This window comes from Euprymna scolopes, chromosome 38 (assembly GCF_053919585.1).
Source record: "Euprymna scolopes isolate OS-2025 chromosome 38, ASM5391958v1, whole genome shotgun sequence".
NCBI lineage: Eukaryota > Metazoa > Mollusca > Cephalopoda > Sepiida > Sepiolidae > Euprymna > Euprymna scolopes.
Window position 1 is genome coordinate 7,963,979 of NC_136519.1, and position 19,192 is coordinate 7,983,170.

General features: G+C 35.1%; 1 protein-coding gene across 6 annotated transcripts in view; it reads left to right on the forward strand.

Annotated features, from left to right (window-relative positions):
• The window catches only part of LOC145263058 (vacuolar protein sorting-associated protein 41 homolog), a 411,356-nt gene that overhangs the window by 245,775 nt on the left and 146,389 nt on the right, over positions 1–19,192 (forward strand). For all 6 annotated transcript variants that reach the window (XM_080119907.1, XM_080119904.1, XM_080119909.1 and 3 more), the window contains 3 exons: positions 13,850–13,969; positions 15,816–15,877; positions 17,613–17,694. In XM_080119907.1, the coding sequence (XP_079976033.1) occupies positions 13,850–13,969; positions 15,816–15,877; positions 17,613–17,694 (264 nt within the window). The remainder of the gene's footprint in view (positions 1–13,849; positions 13,970–15,815; positions 15,878–17,612; positions 17,695–19,192) is intronic.

Consider the following 19,192-nt stretch of genomic DNA (forward strand, 5'->3'; position numbering starts at 1 on the left):
CGAGTCGTCTTCAGGCAAGTGATGGATGAAAAATTATAATTGGTGAATTTATAGAAAAGTCGATTAAAATCGTTTAAAATCATTAAAAGCATTTTCTCTCATATTGAACCTGATTGATGGTTGCTTTGTTTATGCAAATGAGTAGAGCTGTAATGATTGGGAGGCGCAGATCACAATGTGAGACAGCTAAAATGGCGGTGTTTTTAAAATATATGGTCCTAAATTCGTTTTGGGGGGTGTCGTGCTGCAAGGTGTTGGAGTTGTTTGAGGAAAATAGGTGACATATTAGCCGGTGAGATATACTGGTTCTAGTCATGCCGATATATATGTTTTTGGAGATACATTCTCCTATAGGGCATTTAAAAAGCACTAAACTGAATATTCCTCCAGACCAAATGAATTCTTACCCTGGAATCCAGTAAGACCAAAAGATCACCAACAGAAAGATGTAACATATTTAACTGTAAATTGGGTAAAATCAATGTTCATTTTTTTTTTACTAACGCAATATTTGATAGAAAAGAATCTTGATTGAACACTCAGAAATGTATATATCTCATACAGAGATCAAATGTGTAAACCCCAGGAAGAAGGGGGTCCTTAATTTCTAAGAATTTACTTACTGAAGCAAAATAAAAACAAGAAAGATATACTTTTTCTTATTTTGTCATAGCTAGAGGTGGGGCATCCTACTGGATGTCAAATATTCACCCACTATTTCCTACATTCTAACCGAGAGATCTCTTTAAGTGCAATTGTTTGTATCTCTCTCACACTTGGTTCATCGGGTATATTTGCCAGGTAGTTTTTGAAAATCTTTTTTATGAATCTGGTTGCTCCTATAATTGCCGGAATGATGGAGATCTTCTTAAAGATTCCAATTTCTTTTAATATCATACATAAAACTTTGGTATTTTATTACCTTTTCTCTTTAGCTCTGTTTAACCTAGCATCATTGGGGGCACTAACTTCTAAAGTTGCTTTCCCCCCCCCCTCCTTGTCCCATATCACTATGTTAGGTTTAATATGAATAGCTCTGTTTTCTAGGTACACTAACCTGAGTGCCTGGCCTTGCCCGGGTGTTTGGAGTGTGTGTTGAGCAAAAAAAAAAAAAAAAGTGGTATTAGGCAGGCAGGCTTGAACCCATACCGTGAATGAGGAAAAAAGCGTGAGAAAAAGAAAAGACGTGATGTCTTTGCCGTTGTGTCCATCGCCAAACCTGAAGTGGCGAAGGTTTAAATTAAGGCTAGTCAATTGAAAAGAGGGGATGACTTTCGAAAATATCAGCGAAAAAAAGTAATCCCTCCCTGTAGAAAAATGCCCTGTTGAGGATGAAGGAATTAATGTTTTCAGCCAATTTTTCAATATTTGTCGTCCGAAGGGTCAAGCTTCAAAACGATATCGATCTCATGAAAATCCGTTGCCTCTGTCAAAGGTTTTTGGTAGACATACAAACATATATACATACATTTAAACAGACAGGTGAGATTTATATTATAGATTGCTGTAAGAATTGCATAGTCATAGTGGATGGTGTACGTTCAACTTTTTTCAACTGGTCTAGTATAGATATTGTGTAAACGTTCCATTGTGTCGCATTGCATAGTAGCCGTCTCCCAGTAGAACTTTACAACTGATTGTTAGGTGGCGCACAGTCTATATTTCTGTGTGGCAGAACTTGCACTTTTTGTCATTGCATATATGCATATAGATGTGTATATATAAACACATGTGTATGGGTGTGTTTATGCATATAGATGTGTATATATAAACACGTGTGTATAGGTGTGTGTGGTCACCTCCTCCTAGTTAAACACTACTAATTTCCATTAGTCTCATTACTGTTATTTGGACACTTATCCTTTTCCTTCTGAACAAACATGGCTGCCGTGCTCTGTTATTGGCTTCCATTTGACGCACTTAATAATTTATCTGCCATTAAGTGTTCAGTTCTTCGAGGCAGGCCCTGATTAGCCAGCAATAAACGGGTGACACCATACTCCCCCCTCCCCGATTCGGCATCCCAGATTTGTCTCACTTGGTGGATAATTAGAGACGTGGTTTCCTTTTGTTGAAAGATAGCACGAATGATGATAATTCACAGCTTTTAATAACGGCAAAATCATGAATGATTAATAAGTTCAGAAAGTTTTCAATCTTATTGAAACTCTCTTTTTTTAATTCTTCCAACTTTTTGTGCTTCAAACGAGATTGCTTTAACCAAAGCGACAATTTGGATGTGTGCGATCAAGAAGTTTGTGTCTGAAAACGTTTTCATCAGGTTTTATTAGTTTCGGCTTTCAATAGCTTTGTTTTCTTGTTTTTTTTATTTAATGTATTTATTTTATTTTTTTTATTTAGTCAAAACAAATTATTTTACATGAATTACGTTTATGACTTTTTGAGATGAGGATTCATTATTTGTATTATTTATATTCTTCAATTGTAAAAGTAATCTTCTCTTGAAGGTTGACGGTTCAATCCTCAGTGTGGGCGATCACAAAATACAATTGCAAATTACTTAGGGCCTTTATCCAATCATGGCTGACAGAACAAGACGATGCTATCCTCGTGAAGTAAATAAAGGGGTGCGTTCGAAATTCCATCCAGATTCCAGAGTTCAACAGAAACATTCCTGAATTCAACAAGATACACCTGAAGAAAGCCGGGGGTTACATCAGCCGAAATGTTGTGAAAATGGTATTCAAGATGAGAGCAGTCAGTCCAAAGAATACGAATTACATAAATTAGTTTTTGAAAATCTAACCTTTTCTGTAAAAATACACACACACACACACACACACACACACACACACACACACACACACACACACAGATTGTATTAATAAAAGGTGAATCTTCATAGTTTATTCCACCATCTTAATTTATTTCAGTTTGTGTATATCGATTACACCTCTGCATTGTATTGCCTTCTATTAATTTAAATTTCATTTATATACACAATAAATAATGTTTTAAGAAAACTACATTAACCTCTTAAAAACGTATTTCTCCAAAAAGTAATAATAAAAAAAAAAAACATAATACAACTTGATTTATACTTTACTGCCACATTAGCGTATGAAATAGATTGTTTCATTAATTCCTGTTTAGACAGTTTGCGTCTTTCAGTCGTAGGTGTGTCCCTTTTTTTCCTGAGATTCTCATGGATGGCTTTGCTCTCGATGAGAAGTCGATTCTGAAATTTCTTGGTTGTTTCTTTCTCATCAAATTTTTCATATATTAAATCCATTGCTCTTTCTGCTTCTCATAAATCGGTTCTCTCTATCGCTCGAAACATCTTCTCACACCTGAGGCTATTCTAATATCAGACAATGTAGGGAGTATTGTTATATTTAGGTTGGTGGATATCTGTCTCATTTGACTGTTCTTGATAAGGTGCATGAACGTATCTGTAATTTGATTGACCCAACCTTCACTGCAGCCTCTCTAACTCAGGCGTGATGTTGCTAGTCTCAGTCTCTTTTTATAAATACCATTATGGCACATGTTTTTCATGGTCTGATATGTTCCCTGCTTTCTTTGTTCCAGCTTGTTTGACTTGTTGCTCTAGTGGTCTCCATGAAATTCACTGTTTTGATACCTCATCATAATACAACTTCCTATTCAAGTAGCTTCATCCCAGTACTGTTGTCATATTTGGACTGGATAATCTCTGTCCTATTTTAGGGTTCTTGATAAAGTGCAGGAACATATGTTATTTGAATGGTCCCACTCTTTTTTCTTCACGCAACCTCTCTCTCAGACGTGATGTTGCTAGTCTCATTTTTTTTTTTATTATTATAAGTACTATTATGGCATGTGTTCTTCAGAATTGGCTGATCTATTCTCTGCTTCCTTTGTTCCAGCTCGTTTGACTCCTTGGTCTATTGGTCTCCATCACTTCCTGGTTTTTTGTACCTCATTGTAATACTTCCTACTCCAGTAGCTTCTTTTCAAGAACTGCAACATTGTGGAACCCTCTACCAACTGACCGTTTTCCTTTTACCTATTGCCTTGTCTTTTTCAAGACTAAAGTCAATAGGCAGTTCCTGTCTTTGCAATTATCAATTTTCATTTTTCTTAGCTGCTTACATCAAGTGGCTTCAGTTTGTCTGGAGCAATTACATAGGTAATTCTAGTTGAAGAGACAATTTCAATTAGTTCACAACCAGTGCATAAAAATGTTAGTTTTCATTGGTCTGCCATGCTACAGTCTTTTGTTTTCATTGGTCTGCCATGCTACAGTCTTTTGTTTTCATTGGTCTGCCATGCTACAGTCTTTTGTTTTCATTGGTCTGCCATGCTACAGTCTTTTGTTTTCATTGGTCTGCCATGCTACAGTCTTTTGTTTTCATTGGTCTGCCATGCTACAGTCTTTTGTTTTCATTGGTCTGCCATGCTACAGTCTTTTGTTTTCATTGGTCTGCCATGCTACAGTCTTTTGTTTTCATTGGTCTGCCATGCTACAGTCTTTTGTTTTCATTGGTCTGCCATGCTACAGTCTTTTGTTTTCATTGGTCTGCCATGCTACAGTCTTTTGTTTTCATTGGTCTGCCATGCTACAGTCTTTTGTTTTCATTGGTCTGCCATGCTACAGTCTTTTGTTTTCATTGGTCTGCCATGCTACAGTCTTTTGTTTTCATTGGTCTGCCATGCTACAGTCTTTTGTTTTCATTGGTCTGCCATGCTACAGTCTTTTGTTTTCATTGGTCTGCCATGCTACAGTCTTTTGTTTTCATTGGTCTGCCATGCTACAGTCTTTTGTTTTCATTGGTCTGCCATGCTACAGTCTTTTGTTTTCATTGGTCTGCCATGCTACAGTCTTTTGTTTTTATTGGTCTGCCATGCTACAGTCTTTTGTTTTCATTGGTCTGCCATGCTACAGTCTTTTGTTTTCATTGGTCTGCCATGCTACAGTCTTTTGTTTTCATTGGTCTGCCATGCTACAGTCTTTTGTTTTCATTGGTCTGCCATGCTACAGTCTTTTGTTTTCATTGGTCTGCCATGCTACAGTCTTTTGTTTTCATTGGTCTGCCATGCTACAGTCTTTTGTTTTCATTGGTCTGCCATGCTACAGTCTTTTGTTTTCATTGGTCTGCCATGCTACAGTCTTTTGTTTTCATTGGTCTGCCATGCTACAGTCTTTTGTTTTCATTGGTCTGCCATGCTACAGTCTTTTGTTTTCATTGGTCTGCCATGCTACAGTCTTTTGTTTTCATTGGTCTGCCATGCTACAGTCTTTTGTTTTCATTGGTCTGCCATGCTACAGTCTTTTGTTTTCATTGGTCTGCCATGCTACAGTCTTTTGTTTTCATTGGTCTGCCATGCTACAGTCTTTTGTTTTCATTGGTCTGCCATGCTACAGTCTTTTGTTTTCATTGGTCTGCCATGCTACAGTCTTTTGTTTTCATTGGTCTGCCATGCTACAGTTTTTTTTTTTTCATTGGTCTGCCATGCTACAGTCTTTTGTTTTCATTGGTCTGCCATGCTACAGTCTTTTGTTTTCATTGGTCTGCCATGCTACAGTCTTTTGTTTTCATTGGTCTGCCATGCTACAGTCTTTTGTTTTCATTGGTCTGCCATGCTACAGTCTTTTGTTTTCATTGGTCTGCCATGCTACAGTTTGTTTTGTTTTCATTGGTCTGCCATGCTACAGTCTTTTGTTTTCATTGGTCTGCCATGCTACAGTCTTTTGTTTTCATTGGTCTGCCATGCTACAGTCTTTTGTTTTCATTGGTCTGCCATGCTACAGTCTTTTGTTTTCATTGGTCTGCCATGCTACAGTCTTTTGTTTTCATTGGTCTGCCATGCTACAGTCTTTTGTTTTCATTGGTCTGCCATGCTACAGTCTTTTGTTTTCATTGGTCTGCCATGCTACAGTCTTTTGTTTTCATTGGTCTGCCATGCTACAGTCTTTTGTTTTCATTGGTCTGCCATGCTACAGTCTTTTGTTTTCATTGGTCTGCCATGCTACAGTCTTTTGTTTTCATTGGTCTGCCATGCTACAGTCTTTTGTTTTCATTGGTCTGCCATGCTACAGTCTTTTGTTTTCATTGGTCTGCCATGCTACAGTCTTTTGTTTTCATTGGTCTGCCATGCTACAGTCTTTTGTTTTCATTGGTCTGCCATGCTACAGTCTTTTGTTTTCATTGGTCTGCCATGCTACAGTCTTTTGTTTTCATTGGTCTGCCATGCTACAGTCTTTTGTTTTCATTGGTCTGCCATGCTACAGTCTTTTGTTTTCATTGGTCTGCCATGCTACAGTCTTTTGTTTTCATTGGTCTGCCATGCTACAGTCTTTTGTTTTCATTGGTCTGCCATGCTACAGTCTTTTGTTTTCATTGGTCTGCCATGCTACAGTCTTTTGTTTTCATTGGTCTGCCATGCTACAGTCTTTTGTTTTCATTGGTCTGCCATGCTACAGTCTTTTGTTTTCATTGGTCTGCCATGCTACAGTCTTTTGTTTTCATTGGTCTGCCATGCTACAGTCTTTTGTTTTCATTGGTCTGCCATGCTACAGTCTTTTGTTTTCATTGGTCTGCCATGCTACAGTCTTTTGTTTTCATTGGTCTGCCATGCTACAGTCTTTTGTTTTCATTGGTCTGCCATGCTACAGTCTTTTGTTTTCATTGGTCTGCCATGCTACAGTCTTTTGTTTTCATTGGTCTGCCATGCTACAGTCTTTTGTTTTCATTGGTCTGCCATGCTACAGTTTGTTTTGTTTTCATTGGTCTGCCATGCTACAGTTTGTTTTGTTTTCATTAGTCTGCCATGCTACAGTTTTTGTTTTCATTAGTCTGCCATGCTACAGTCTTTTGTTTTCATTGGTCTGCCATGCTACAGTCTTTTGTTTTCATTGGTCTGCCATGCTACAGTCTTTTGTTTTCATTGGTCTGCCATGCTACAGTCTTTTGTTTTCATTGGTCTGCCATGCTACAGTCTTAAGTTTGACATAATATGTTTATCTAATATTCATCTAATAATAATCTATCATGCTTAAGTGTTTCCATGAATAATTATAAACTACCTCAGAGTTTATTTTTCACACAGTCAACATTGGAACACATACATTGAGGACATTGCCAAGGCTGCTGCAAATGTGGGCTTCTTCTGCCGTGTTAGAAAATCACACCAGATAGTATTTTATATCTTTACCAAACTAAAATCAACCCATGCATGTAATATTGTTGCCACATGTGGACTGGAGGATTTGCCACTAATCTATCATTCTTGTCTCCAGTCTAAATGTAATTTAAACAGACATTTTAACTCCCCTCCCCACAGTCCCCTGTTAGTCATGATCTGAAATTGCAGCCCCTTACGTCCCAAGTGGCAATATACCTTGTCAGGGGTAAAAAAGAGAGAGAAAAAAATTTCTATTGTTTATCAAAATCATCCATGTGTCACTATGCTCGATCTTTTCTGGTTAAATCTGCACAATAGCATGGACTCATCTTAAAGACGTATTCTTGTTTGGTCCCCCCCCCCCCCCCCATTCCCTCTGATGTGTCTAAAGAAAAGCAATTATTTCTAAAAGTGATCTTATTACCAAAATCGGAAGAAAGATCAGATATACACGGAGGAAATATAAGAAGCTCGAATGTTGCTTACGTGTGTGAGACTAATTTTAATTGACAAATTGCTTTGTGAGTCGCACATCAAAATAATACATTTATCAACGTCTTTTCTTTTTTTTCTCTTTCTCTTTGCTTTTCTTTTTTATCTTTTCTTTTTTATCTTTTTATCCTTTCTTTTCTATCCTTTCTGTTCTATCCTTTTTTCTTTTTCGTTTTTTTCTTTTTCTTGATTTCTTTTTTTCGATTTCTTTTTTTCAATTTCTTTTTTCTTGATTTCTTTTTTCTTGATTTCTTTTTTCTTGATTTCTTTTTTCTTGATTTCTTTTTTTTTATTTCTTTTTTTTTATTTCTTTTTTTTATTTCTTTTTTGATTTCTTTTTTCTTTTTCTTTTTTCTTTTTCTTTTTTTTGATTTCTTTTTCTTTTTTTCTTGATTTCTTTTTCTTTTTCTTGATTTCTTTTTCTTTTTCTTGATTTCTTTTCTTTTTCTTTCTTTTTTCTTTTTTTTCTTTTTTCTTGATTTCTTTTTCTTGATTTCTTTTTCTTTTCTTCCTTTTTCTTTTCTTCCTTTTTCTTTTCTTTTTTCTTTTCTTTTTTCTTTTCTTCCTTTTTCTTTTCTTCCTTTTTCTTTTCTTTTTTCTTTTCTTTTTTCTTTTCTTTTTTCTTTTCCTTTTTCTTTTCTTCCTTTTTCTTTTCTTCCTTTTTCTTTTCTCTTGACTTTTTCTTTTCTTCCTTTTTCTTTTCTCTTGACTTTTTCTTTTCTCTTGACTTTTTCTTTTCTCTTGACTTTTTCTTTTCTCTTGACTTTTTCTTTTTTTTCTTATTTCTTCCCCCCCCTCTTTTTTCCTTTATCTTTTTTCTGTTTTCTTTTTTCCTTTTTCTTTTTTTTTCTCTTTAATTTTTCTTTTTTTTTTCTTTTCCTTTGTCTATTTTTCTTTTTTCTTTTTCTTTTTTCTTTTTCTTTTTTCTTGTTCTTTTTTCTTTTCCTTTGTCTTTTTTCCTTTTCTTTTCCTTTGTCTTTTTTCCTTACTTTTTTTACTTTTCTCTTTTTTTTTTTTATCCAATTCTGACTAGTAATGAAATATTTTCCTTACCACTTCCATGGATTACTAAAATTGGAAATTGATAGTGCATACAAATACATACACATATTTTATAACGTTAATATTTTGTGGAATAAATATTAATAATGCAAATAAATTTAACAAACTGACAATAAAAAAAAAAGAATCAAAATGCGAAACCTGTCACATTCTGATTTTTTCAAAACTTATGTCATGAAAATCAACTTCTCTAAAAATACCGATTAAATAAAGGTGACCTTGCTCACTAGTCTGTGATAGAATGGAACCAATAAAAGATGGCCACATGTCATGTTACCAAGACTAACAATTATAATAAACCTTTCCAATCGCCATCGTCAATTGCACCCTCCCTGTGAGCCTAATGTTTAACTTCTGTGGTCTGACATTCTCAGCTAATACAAAATGGAATAATTACAGAGAAAATATTGATAAGTCTCTTACAAAAAAAGGTAACCTTCCTATATTAGGCTAGCAAGCGTTTCACACCTGCCAGTATCCTATACTCCATGGACTTGCGCATCGTGTCTTGTTACCACATATGGATTGGTGCGCCAAAACTACTATTCTCCTCTTCTTGAACAGGGATAAAAAAGAATTTCCAACCTAATAAGCCCTGCATTGTCTACCAAGCTCCAAGCTCTGTAACATCACTATAGTGTTGTATCGCTGTGCTTTTTTTAAAAAGTACTTTCACAGCATGTTTCGATTTTCTGCACGTGTACTCCTTAATACAAATAACCAGACTAACAACAAAATCACACTCTATATACTGCACCAGCCCAGATTTGGCAACAATACGCCATGCGTGGGCGAATTGTGGCTTTGTGAACATATAGGATGCTCTCTGGTGTGAGTAATTTTCTAACACGGTAGAGGGAGCCCACTTTCTTTACAGCAGCCTTGGCAATGTCCTTAATATATTTTTTTCAATCCATGTTGCCTGTGAATGTTAGGCTGAGGAGTTTGAAAGCTGGGCTATATCTATATATCTATAAAAGTGTGTGTGTGTGTGTGTGTGTGTGTGTGTGTGTGTGAGAGAGAGAGAGAGAGTACACTACACTTCTCAACTAATATACTCAACAAATTTTTGATCTACAGACTTGAAATTTTGTATATAGGGTATTCAGACATATGGAAAACTTTTAAATCCATTTTCATCTGGAACAAAAAGTGTGGTAAGGGGTCAAAATTGAACAATTTGTACTAGGGAGTCATCATATTTTTATCTGTTTGTCGACTGTTTCACAAATGCATATACGTGGCCATGAAACCTGACAGCTTTATGTTAAGAATAAATAGGTTTGAAAACACTTTGTAAAGATCGTGTGAAGCTGGTCTAATGGTTATCGTACGTGACTTACTATTTTTAAGTTTGGGTTTCAATCTCGGCTTAAGTATTTTTTGTTTTTAAATTACAAGAATTAATATCTATGGCATTTTTATTTCTAATAAATAAGAAATCTGTATGAATTAAAATATAATATTTTTGCATATTTTACGACCAGGCAATGCTGGGTGGCCTTCGAGTTATGTAAAATTAAAAATTATATCATTCTATGATTTAGTAACAATTTCAGAACAAAATAATTTTTGTGCATGTTTTTAGCAGAGTCAGAAGTAAAGGTTAGTAATCCAGGCTGCTTACTTCCATACCTTTTTTTTTTTTTTTTTTTTTTTTTACTCGTGTTCACCCCTGACAAGGGATATTGGTTTACATTACATTTAAACTTCTGCATATCAGTACAGTTAGGGTAGCAGAAGGGAATTCCAAAGTCTAGCTGTTCGCAGGAAGAAACTGTTAGAGTAGACAGCTTTCTGGCATTGAGGGACCTCAACAGTGAAGGGGTGTGATTTTGTTGCTAAGTGGGTTTGTCAGGGATATGTACGTCGAAGGGGCATAAGTGCAACAAATTCATTAGAGTTCGTTCCATTAAAATATTTGTAAACAGGCATAGAGATGCAACATTGCAGTGATGGGACAGGGGTTGGAGCTTAGTTGACAAAGTGGGACGTATTAGATTGAAAACTCTTTTTTGGACCCTATCCAAGAGCGAGAGGCTAGTTGTAGATGCACCAACCCAGATGTGGTAACAATACTCCATGCATGTGTGAATGGTAGTCTTATAAAGGTACAGGATACTCTCAGGTGTGAGTAATCTTCTAGCACGATAGAGGGAACCCACCTTCTTTGCAGCAGCCTTTACAATGTCCTCAATGTATTTGTTTCAGTTCATATTGCCCACAAATGTTAGGTTGAGGAGTTTGAAGGAAGAATTCTCAGGTAGGGTGTTATTTGTCATAGATATCAGTGGTTGGAGAGACGTCTTGTAATTATTAAGAGGAGCAGCTTAGTTTTACTAGCATAAAATGTTATGTCCATTGTGTCCTTTAGTCCTTGCATTCCATGAGTGATGTTTGTGACAAAGGGGTAAGAATTACTGTTTTTTGGGTTGGAATCTATCCATCTAGTACTTAGCATTGGATAGTGTTTAACCTTGAGGGTTTTTTTTCCTAGCTCTTTGCATCAAATGGCTTCATACCTTGTCTGGAACAGTTTCTATATATAAAAAAAAAATTGATATAAAACAGCTCAAATTTTTTAACTTCAAAAGTTAGGTTTGCTTAAGTTTGTTTTATAGCATGTCAACTCTTGAGTTATTTAATGCTGAAAAAATTGAACTTTTTGGAACACAATTTGCTATTTTACTAATAGTGATGTTACTGCACAGATTGCAAATTTCATAATTCCGTATAGTATCCATTAGGTCAATGATGTACTCCATTAAAAAAAATTGATCAGATATTTGAGACCTTAATTAACTATGTTCTAGTCCATCACCTTATAGATGCTAAACTTGTGACTGACCAACAATATGGATTTAGACAAGCCAGTTTCACAGCAGACATCCTCACTGTAATCTCTGAATGTATATATCATTCACTGGACAAAGTGGGGGAGGGCAGAGCGGTAGCTCTAGATATATTCAAGGCTTTTGATAGGGTATGGCATGAGGGTCTCCTCAGGAAAATTAGATTATACGGTATCACTGGTAGAATACTTAACATAATTAAATCCTTCTTAGATAAGAGAAAAATCAAGGTTGTCCTCGACGGTTGTACATCTAAACAATATGATATAAATGCAGGAGTGCCCCAAGGGTATATCCTTGGACTGCTATTGTTCTTAATATTCATTAATGACCTCCCCTGACAAAATTGCCTCTGAGATGCGTATATATGTTGATGACACCACACTCTATAACAGGCACGACAGGAAAACAAATGAACACATATCTAAAGAAATGGCAAAAACACTAGAGGATGACCTTCAATATGTAGTGGAATGGGGACAAAAATGGATGGTCACGTTCAATGCCACCAAAACTAAAATGTTTCCTTCAATAATTACAAGAAACCTTCTCTGCCACCAATAGCAATGGCCAACAACTCTATCTGAGAGTACATCTTTCAAACTCCTTGGCCTAACGTTCACAGGAAACATGAGTTGGAACAATTATATTGAAAGCATTGCCAGGGCTGCTGTGAAGAAGGTAGGCTCTCTCTACCGTGCTAGAAAACTACTAACACCCGAAAGTATCCTGTACCTCTATAAGGCCACCATTTGCCCATGTATGAAGTATTGCTGTCATATTTGGATTGGTGCATTTGCTACTAGTCTCTCGCTCCTAGACAAGGTTCAAAGGAGAGTTGCCAATCTGAACTGGCATCTAAGCTCCAGCTTCTGTCCCATCGACAAAATGTTGCATTCCTCTGCCTGTTCTACAAGTATTTTAATGGTGAATGCTCTGACGAACTGCAAGCACTTGTGCCCCCACGACGTAGACACCCTCGACAAACCCGACAGGCAGCTAAATCCCACCCCCACACAGAGATTCCTAGATGTAAAAGATCTTTCTACTCCAGTAGTTTCTTTCCCAGAACCACTAGACTTTGGAATTCCATTCCAGCTCCCTGCTTCCCGAACTGTACTGACGTGCAGAAGTTCAAGTGTAATGTGAACCGACATCTTGCTGCCCAAATACCTACATAGTACCCCAGTAGTTGTTGCCCCTGATAGTAGCCCCCTACACCAAAGTGGCAATGTGCCTTGTTTGGAGTGAAAATGTAATAAAAAAAAAAAAAGAAGAAAAGGTAATCGCTGGATTTGGACTGCTAGTTAAGACAACTATTTATTCCAAATCTGTCACACGTGGTTCTAGTAATTTATATTATTTGCATTCTTCAGACTACTGTTCTCATCTTGAGTGTCATTTTCATGTTTCAGTAGATGTAGTCTCCGACCTTTCTTCAGGTGTATCTTGTCAAATTCTGGACTCTTTCTGTGAAAATTGGTCATTTGCACGGAATTTCAGATGGAACATTTAATCTACAGGGTAGCATGCTCTCATTCATTTAATCATGACCAGTAGTTCACAATTGTGTTTTGAGCATCACGTGCACTAAGGATTTAACCTTCAACCTCCAAAAGAGTGTCATTTACCACTGAATTTTACCAAATACTTTATTATGCTACGGATCCTTGTGATTCTAGTAATTATGATAAAACAAAAACTTTATCCCTGCGCAAAGGATGTTTGTGTGTTTGCTGGCTTTTACACATACACGACACAAACTTTTTTTTTTTTTTTTTTTTTTATGAAAATCAAAAGTACCTTTTTCTTTTTTCTTATTCTTCATCCCAAACAAAGCATATTGCAACTTGAACGTAAGGAGCTACTATTTCAGACCATGTATGGCGATGAGCAAGATGTCGATTCGGTTTACATTACATTTAAACTTCTGCATGTCAGTACAGACAGGGAGGCAGAAAACAGGGAGGGAATTCTAAAGTCTAGTTGTTCAAGGAAAGAAACTACTAGAATGAAGGGATCGGATTTTATTGCTGAGTGGGTTTGTATGTTGAGAGGGTACAAGTGCAATGAGTTCATCAGAGCACATTCCATTAAAATATGTGTATGATAAGTACTGGGATGCAATATTGTGGCGATGGGACAGGGGTTGGAGCTTGGTTGATAATGTGGGACCTAATATGTTGGAAACTTTGCTTTTTAACCCTGTTACAAAAAAAAAAGAGGAATAAGTACAATTACAAGAAGAAAATAAAAATTAACAAATTAATTTTTAAGGTAACATCTTTTTTTTTTTTTTTTTTTTTTTGTTACAGCTTGTTTTAGGAGAGAAAAACTTCCTCGGCAGGTACAAAAGCTACATCTTGCATAAAGGGGAAGGACCGATCCGCAACATAAAATGGAAAGCAAACTTTATCGCTTGGGCAAATGATAAGGTAAGTGTTTGTTTTGTTTTTTCGACAATCAAGTTTTTATTGTCGTTCACATTGTTTACAGGTTTGGTGCCTTGTACAGGTGTCTTGGCAAACGGGCATGAAGAACAGTCACAAATATAGCAACAGCTTATATACAGTTTTATGAATTCCCTCACATACAAACCCATCACTTTCTTTGTTTAAACTCTTTGACCTTTTACTTTTGTTGTTTTAACAAATTGTAAATAAAATGGACACATAACTGATAGGACGATTACAATATTTTTCTCAGATCCGATATAATTGCACATTCTGCTCTAACTTCCTGGATCCATTCCAATACCAATTCTGATTCTTTGTAAGTATCTAAATATAGATTTAATTTTTTTGTTAGGTGGGGGGGGGAGTACAATGAAACTTATGTCATTTCACAAATGTAAAAACACTTGGTAGGGTGATCTATAGATTTTAATTTTGCTGGTAGTTTCAAGTCAATTTCAACAAATATTATTTCATCATTGATATGATGGAAAATTTGTTTTAAACAAAAAACAAAAAGAATTTTTTTTTTTTGCATTGAAAATACACAAATTTTTTCCATCTGGTTCCAAAAATGTTCCAATTTTTTGGATTCCTGATTCCAATTAATCATCCCAACACTAATATTTATGTATATAATATGTGTATTATATACATAACATTTATGTATATAGTACATGTATTATGTACATAATATTTATGTATATATGTTAAAATAATCTTAATTGGTTACCGAAAGAGGACTTTGACCAATAACTTGCTCTGGATCCAAACACCTACTTGTATTGGATATTTTAGTAACAACCCAAGCACAGTCAGCTGTAAGAAACTAAACCTGCTACACTAACCCTTGTCAATCTCAACATTGTGTTTATCGACTACTACACGCTCCTAAGGAACAGTCATATATGGCTAAATATAGCGACAACTTATATACACAATTTCATGAACTCTCTCACATACAAAAACAAAACTTTCTTTGTTCAGACACTTTGAACTTTCTACTTTTGGTTGTTTTAACAAATTATAAATAAAATTGATATATTAATGTCTGGATGTTATTCTTTGAGTATTGTCTTTCCGTTGCTATGTTTGTACACTTTGTAACGATGTACTCTTTTCCATATTAAATTGTTTCTCATCCAATTCTTTAATCTTCCAGGAATTATGAACTGAACCATTTATAGGGCAGACTATTTGCATTCAGAATCCTATGCTTTTTATATATCTGAATATAGATTAAGAAACAAGTTAATGTCATGTAACATAGGAAAGATTTGAAGTGAGATTTACGTTGCTGCTAGAATATTAGTGAGGTAAGACATAATATAAAGTTTAGAATGATAGGATTACATGAACCTTTTGTAGGGATGACCCAGTTAGAAGCAACTCCATCTTTAAAAAAGTTTAACTTTAAAAGTTAAGTGAATAAAACATAGTTAATGTAAAATCGTCATATTCACCTTCATCAGCCTCTCAAGAAAAGTACCAAGAGACAGTTTTCAGCTTTTGTTTTGAAATGAAAATAATGAACTAAATTATAAAAACACTTGCTGCAAAGCTAACAACTTTAGCCCAAACCACCGGAAGTCGAAAAAAAGAAAACCATGTGCAATAGATGGAAAAGAACTGCTGGCTACAGTATTAAAAAAAAAAATAAGTTATGTTGTCTGATTGACAAGAATATTGGAGTGCTACAAATAGAATATTATTTTACAATTTTGTCGGATGATTTCTGATATGGAGAGTTGGGGTTTGTTTGCTTTTCCTTGAGGAATATTCTAGACATTGAAAAATGAGTTTGAAAGATATTTTTTTTTCTTTGCAGGGAGTCAAAATTTATGATATGATTCTTGAATGTCGAATTACTAACATTCCTAAAGATCATGGGTAAGTAGTTTTTTTGTTGTTGTTTTATAACAAAATTTGATACAATCTTTTGTTTTTTAGATAAGATATTGTATACTTTAAACATTTTATATAACTTCATTAATTATAAATTTTTTAAATAAATATTAACAATTATTTTAGTGTTTTATGCCTACAAAATATTCAGTGTAGGAAGTGATAATTACTGCTGGTAGGGAGATTTAAAACCAGTCACAGAATGCTATCCAAGGGTGACTCTATCTCAAGGCTACCAGCAATTAATACAAGAATTGAAAGAAAATTAAGCTCTTATAAATCCTCAGTCTGCTGGCATAAACAGTAAACTGAGTATTCAACAACACGAAGTCAGAATGTTGCATTAAAGTTGACTCCTTTTTAAATTTTCTGAAGAGTGCTCAACTTATATTTGTTATGCTTTAAAACTATATTTTCTAAATAAATATGGACAATTATTTTTATACCTACAGGCACTAGTGTTTCATGCTTACAATCATGTGCGTGTACAGGGTGAAACAATGAAACTGTTGTCCTAGAAAAGACGACAGGATTCCATTTCCCTTTGATGAAAACTGTTTTTCTTTATTTGTTGCTGACCATCTACTTGTTAGCCAGTTGTGTACAAATCTCAAAAGCGATAGGAGCATTGTATCATGTCTGAAAGTGACACAATGTTCAACGAGCGAGATTGGAGATGTGGCGCTATACAACTTATGCTCTCTATCAATCCAATTATGGCAACAGGACCATTGCCATGAGCCATATCATGCCACCTCAGATCTTTGAAGTCGGCTTGAAAGTCAACACCAAAGTGTACCTGGTGTGCTGAAGAGTCTGATGATCCCCTGGTGCAATCAGGTGGCTGCTGGCAGACCCTGGGTGTGGCAGCAGGACTCGGCACTGGCCCACAAGTCCAAAGAGATCCAGGCTTGGCTTCAGAAGGCATGATGACTTTGTACCTTTCTCTTACTGTGCCCCCTTCCTTCCCCCAACCCGAACCCGCTGGACTGTTTTGTTTGGTTGTCAAGGACATCACCAACATGACCTTCCACAACACCAAAGCCAACCTGATCGCCACCATTCGCTGAGCTCCTGTCAGTGCTTGTGAAAAAGGTATGCTCCCAATTCCGGACCAGTATCGAGGCGGTGATTGAGGTTGAAGGCAGCTACATTGGATAGATGTTAGCTTTACTACATAATCAAGTTATCTGAATTGATTTTTTTTGAATAAAAGTTTTTAAATAAAGCTGTAGTGTTGTTTTCTTTAGGGCGACAACTTTATCATTCCACCTTGTATATAAAAATAATCTCGTTTGTCTCTATGAGAAACAGTTTCTAGTAAACTCCTCTGTCAATTTTTAATCTACAAACTTGATATTTGATATCTAGGGGATTTGGGGCCTGTGGAACAAATTTGATTTGGTCTTAAGCTGATAAAAATATCTGCTAAGGGATCAAAATTGAAAAAAATTGGAACTTGGCAGGCATAAGTTGGCTTAAAGTCCTTTTTTATGCATAGTACATGAATACACATTTATACGTTAAACAAATTTTAAAACTTTTTGTGCATATTGGCGTTGCTCAGAGCATAGCAAATAAGGCTGGGGAGCTATTAGTAAGAGTTATATTTTCTGAAATCTTTTATATAAATGTTTTAGCATTCTAATCTATAAGCCATGCTTCTTCTATATTTATATTATTATTATTTATTTATTTATTTATATCTTTTTTTTTTAAGATATCGACCCGATTATTATCAGTGCAATCTTTGTTGGAAGGATGACCGAACTTTGCTTGTTGGCTGGGCAGATTTAATTAAGGTAAACAAATTTCTCATTCTTTTTCTGTGTGCTGCTTAAATATGAGGGTTGTTCCAAAAGTATGTTTTTTTTAACTCAAAAAGTTAAAGAGCTATAAAGATAAGAGTGGTACCATTAACATAAGCGACCTTTTGTGCTCCAGAATTTATTTTTATACATAGTCACCATTTTCAATGCACTTTTGCTAGGAATTCAATGATGCATTTCTGCTTCTGATGCTTGTTCATAACAGGAATTGCTTTTTTAGTGTCATGCCATCAATATCTACAACAGAAAGATGAAGCTTTCAGGTCATGAATGCATGTGTGGTCATCATAATGCAATCGACAATCCTCTCTGATCCATTCAGACAGAATAAAAAAAAAATGACTTGTACGCCACCACCGAAAATCAAAACCAAAACGTTTAGCTTACGGTTTACGTTTTTCCTTTAACATTAATGCCTGGCTAAAACCCAAATATAAAGTTTGGCCTATTCTATATATGAAATTTCATGTCTGTAGACCAAAAACTGAGAAGAGTTTGGTAGGCAAATTTTTTAAACAAATATATACGCATACATAAATATATATATATAGAAAGAGGTTTGTGTTTACTGTAACTTTTTCACGCAAATATTACGCTAGTGTAAATCCTGTAGAATATCTGCATGAATATAATTACACGTCATAGTTAACTAACGATGATCATCCCATAAGTAAACTAGAAATCTAATAAGGAATTAATTGAAATGAATTTTTAAAAGAATATGCAAATTAGCTAGATCTCTTGCAGATGAATGCAATTACACGACCTATATATATTAAAGTTGTATTTTCTATTTAAATAAATAGAAAAAAGGATTTTTAATATGAATATCAATACAAAAAAAAAAAAATTTATAGATGTGTGGATGTTGATCATCATTCTCTTGGTCGTCGCTTTTCCATGTGTGGACGATTATCCAGTTGTGGTTGTTAAGTCTTGTCTTGAGATGAATCTGCCCATAACTGAAAACACAAACAGGGGCTTGCTGAGCTTTTAAAGGTTTTATTTAGAGATTACTCATTAGAGGAGAGACTACTATGACTAATTATTTACTTAATTTTATTAGTCTTAATGATGAGCATTGAGAGACACAGGCAGGCAAAATTTTTAGATAACACTCACTTAGATTATCTCTACATTGTTGGACACATCTAGTCTGTATCACTCCCAGTGAAGGATTGACTTTTAAAAATCTTTTTTTTTTTGTTTCAAAGATGTCACGTCATCACCTATATTTCTATAACTGCATTCCTAGTGCATTTTGCCTAGAGAGCTAACCTCTGACCCCCACTTGCAGCTAGGTATATTTCCATTAGAACGTGAAAATACTCTTTTTGGAAAGTTTTTCCTGATTGATTGTGTATTTGATTTGCATAAAATATTTTACACGCCTTTTTTAATAATTGTTATACATTTTTAATTTTATCCAATATGATAGTTTTACATATATAACAATATATATCATATATAA